This window comes from Neovison vison, chromosome 6, assembly GCF_020171115.1.
Source record: "Neovison vison isolate M4711 chromosome 6, ASM_NN_V1, whole genome shotgun sequence".
Classification (NCBI taxonomy): domain Eukaryota; kingdom Metazoa; phylum Chordata; class Mammalia; order Carnivora; family Mustelidae; genus Neogale; species Neogale vison.
In genome coordinates this window covers 164,611,763-164,615,833 of record NC_058096.1, presented here as the reverse complement: position 1 = coordinate 164,615,833, position 4,071 = coordinate 164,611,763, and the positions used below count along the sequence as shown (strand labels likewise).

Below are 4,071 nucleotides of genomic sequence, written 5' to 3'. Positions count from 1 at the left end.
CACTCACATGAGAGAGCATGTATGACTGCTGCAGTGGGTGAGGTCGGGCATGGGTGACAGGCCAACATGACCCAGCTCTCCCTCAGCCCTGGGAGGTGGGCAGGGGCCCCATCCTCTGTTCCCTTTGCGGTCTTGAGGGGAAGCTGGGTGCCTGGTCTGGATCCAGCCTGGCTCTTTCCACCTCCTTTCCTGCTCTGACAGGCCTCCTTTTGCCTTCCAGCCATGGCTGAAAAGTGTGCCACAGCTTAACCCCCTTCCATGATGAACTCAAAGGACCCCAAGAAGTGCCCCCAGGGTAAGAAGAGTAGAAACAAGGCCCAGGAAGAATTTGCCAGGAAGTTTCCGTACAGGTACTAGATCCCGACACCCCTAGGGCCAAGTCCTGCCTCCTCCCGAAGACCACACCAAAAGCACATTCCAGGGGTGTAAAAAGTGGACCCAGGAGGAGGTTTCTCATCCACAGGGAGTTCCCTTAGCAGCTCTGTGACAGTCTGGGGTTCATTTTCTTCACCTTCTTCGCAATCTGAGCTGAGGCTTCTAGATAGGTGCCAGGAACTGCTGGGACCATCCCAGAGCTTAGCTGGATCTTTCCCTCTGAGCCAGTGGCCTCATGGGACCACCTGAGGAGTATGTTCATGAACAGCTGCCCCTCCAAAGGTCTTATGGGGTCAGACTGGAGTGGGGTGTAGCTTGTAAAGCCCCAGGGCACTCTGGAACCAGCAGAGAACCCCAGACTGGGCAGCTCTGGGACCTCGGCCAGCGGCATCAATGCACTGATGGGTCCTGAAAAAAATGTAGCAACTTCGGAGGGCTTCCTAGCTGTGTGACCTTGGGCCAATCACTTGACCTCTCTGTGCCTTAATTTCCTCATGTATGAATGGTTATGAGTTGGCGTCAGGTTAGTGCTGATGAAGCACTTGGAATGATGACTGGCATGTAGAAAGTTCCGGATGAGCAAGAGCTATTTGTGTGGCTGGTGGCCACAGGCTCCCTAAAGATGCCAGGTGCCCACTGCAGGTTCTCCTGGCTGACGGAACCCACTACAGAGTTCCTGCAGCCCTGGGAGGTCACGAAGATGAGCACCTCACTGAGGGACCAGCTGCCCCTGCAGAAGACGCTGGTGCCAACGAGATCCATCCCAGTCAGAGGGTGAGTCACAGGCTGGGATGCCGACAACCACTGCAGCCCACTGCCCACCACCCACACTCAAGCTGCTGGCCCTCGCCCCTATGTCTGCACAGCGACACACACACACGTGCCTCTCCCAGCAGGCTGCACTTCCAAGCTGAGGAAACTGAGGCTCAGAAATGAGACACCAAATTCCGGTGGTGCCTCCCACAGCAAGGCAGTTTGTGGGAGAGGCTGCACAGGACCCTCAGAGAGGGTCTTAACTGGAGAGTCCTCTGTCCACATTCCACACATGTGGAAACAGGCCTGAGGAGGCAACTTAGCCACCATCCTTCCACACAGCAGAGGCAAAACAGAGGAAGAGCCAGCAAGTTTTCGGTCTCCTTGCAGCCTGCTCTGAGGGCGGAGGCGTGGACGGGGACCCTCACGCTAGCCATTTCTAGACTGACCATGTCCTCACAAATGCCCTCCCCCCACAAGCATACACATACTCAAACACCCAGACACCTTTGGAAAGACCCACACCTGAGACCCAGAGAGGCAACATAAACACTCACACTTGTGTGCGCGTGTGCACACATGCACACACACATGCGCGGGAATGCAGATTCATGCCTCTTCTCTGCCCACACTGGCCCTGACTCTTGTCTTGGTCTCACGTTCCCTCCCTCACCTGGCTGTGGGTTTGCTCCAAATGTCGGAATGGGATGCTGAACTGCAGAGGCTGAGGGCTGAGTCTCAGCTTCTGCTTCTTTAGAATGGGATCAGCTGCCAGCCCGGGGTCTGCCGGGGACCGGTCAGACTTTACGCACAGGCCCAGACTCAGTGCTGGAACCTGCTCCAGCGGGACTGTCATGGGAAGAGCACTTCTGGAGGGTGACACGGAGCCAAGAACTGGAGGACAAACTGAAGCTGTCGGCAATGTGTCAGGGAGCTCAGGAGGCAGGGGGGCTCCTCGACCCACCAGGGCCCAGCACCGGCTGGGAGCCGATCCCTCCCCTGGGTGGGACAGGTGGGCAGGTGCCAAGAGCCCTAGGGCAGGGAGGTGGCTGTGGCTACAGGGCCTCTGCCAAAGGCATCAAAGTAGTGGGGAGCTGGGAGAGATCCCCCACCTCATCGTCCACCCTCGGAACTCCCACCAGCCTTCTGTTGGGGAATCAACCAGAGCAGGAACGGTCGGGCCGGAGGGTCACGATCTGCAGATGCCAAAGTAGGGCAGAGTGGGGATGGGGAGAGAGGACAGGAGAGAGCATGGGGGCCCAGGTGAGAAGCAGGGAGCTTGTAGAAGGAGAAACTCCAGGCAGTGGGAGGCAAGTGCCAATGTCCTGAGGCGGGATGGAATGATGTCCCCTTTAGGGAACCTGAAGTTCTGCTTTTCAGGATGGTGAGGGGACAGGTGATGGAGAATGCTAAATGCCCACATCTGTCTGAGGGGGAATGGGGGGCCACTGAAGTCTAGGGATCAGGAGGGTGGCATGCCCAGACCTGATGTAGCTGTTGGAAAAGACTGACTAGGAGAGGGGCAATGACCTCACTAGGGAAATGGCCATACAGTGCTTGTGCCCCTGCTGGAGGCCGTGCAGCTACTGGCAGCCATGAAGATGACACTCACTTGGTGTCTGTGCGGGCCTGGTGGGTCAAGTCCTGGTCATGTCTGAGGCCCCACATGGGAACCCTGTGGGGGTTCGGACGTGGACATTGGTGGGGCGTGGTGGTGGCTAGGAGGGCAGCAGAGGCTCAGTGTGGGGTCCTGGGGCAGATCTGGGCTGGGAACAGAGTCTTGGTCGTGGCCCTGGCCGACGTTTCTAGACCCGTGGGGTTCTGTGTGTCTTTTCTAGGCTTGGGGCCCCAGATTTTACATCACTGTCCTGCTTGTACCGTCCACCACCACCGCCACCTCAGAGCCAACTTTGGGAACTCAAGCTAGTGAGCCGCCGCTTCCCCGGGCCAGGTGCCCGCGCCGCCCACCCCTCCAGAAGCCTCTCCCAGGGCCCCGCTCCCCGCGGCCTCCCTCTCGGCCCCCGGTCCCTGGCGCTCCAAGCAGCAGCCACAGACAGAGGTGAACTCTAGTGCGGGGAACCGCTCTGATGAGGCTCTTCATCGCCTCATCAGCCACACCATGTGAATAAACTTTTCAGGTTCAAATCCTATTTCCGCCGGACTGTTTTGTTTTCCTAGCGTCCATTTTCTTGTCTATAAAATGAGGTGAGGCTCAATCTTGAGGGGTTGGTGTGCGGTTTAGAGAGAGCAGGAACGTCATTTCCCAGAAGTGATGCTGAAGGTGCACTCACACACCTGATAAGGATATGTGGACAACGGTATTCATTACAGTGCCATAGCAAAGGATCAGAGACCACCTATGTCCCCTACTAGGGGGCTGTTCACTGATCTTCCACGGCCAGACCCTGACCTACCAGACCGCCACAGAAATGAAGAAGAGCTCTTTACATGTTGGTCTGGAACAATCTAAAAAGTGTATTCAGATTTTTTTTTAAAATTTTTCAGAAGTGCTTCTTTTTTTTTTTAAGATTTTATTTATTTGACAGAGAGAGGTCACAAGTAGGCAGAGAGGCAGGCAGAGAGAGAGGAGGAAGCAGGCTCCCTGCTGAGCAGAGAGCCCGATGCGGGACTCGATCCCAGGACCCCGAGATCATGACCCGAGCCGAAGGCAGCGGCTCAACCCACTGAGCCACCCAGGCGCCCCTGTATTCAGATTTTTTTAAAGCACGACAGAAGTGTGTCAGATATGCTCCCATCTTACGTACATTAGGAAATAGTATGTGTGTGTGCACGTGTGTGCATGTGTGTGTATGTGTTTGTGTGTGCGTGGTAGGTAATAATCAGTGTCTCTGGGTAGATGGGGAACCTGGGATGGGCCTACTATTTTCTGAAAAAAAAATTTAAGATTTTATTTTTTTATCTGACATGCAGAGATCACAAGCA

General features: G+C 55.7%; 1 protein-coding gene across 1 annotated transcript; it reads left to right on the top strand.

The window, feature by feature from the left end:
* The first annotated feature begins 261 nt into the window (after positions 1-261).
* Positions 262-3,198, top strand: C6H3orf22 (chromosome 6 C3orf22 homolog). The gene is made up of 3 exons (XM_044254848.1): positions 262-350; positions 1,018-1,149; positions 2,967-3,198. The coding sequence occupies exons 1-3, from the start codon at positions 262-264 to the stop codon at positions 3,196-3,198; spliced, it is 453 nt and encodes a 150-aa protein (XP_044110783.1).
* Positions 3,199-4,071: the final 873 nt, after the last annotated feature.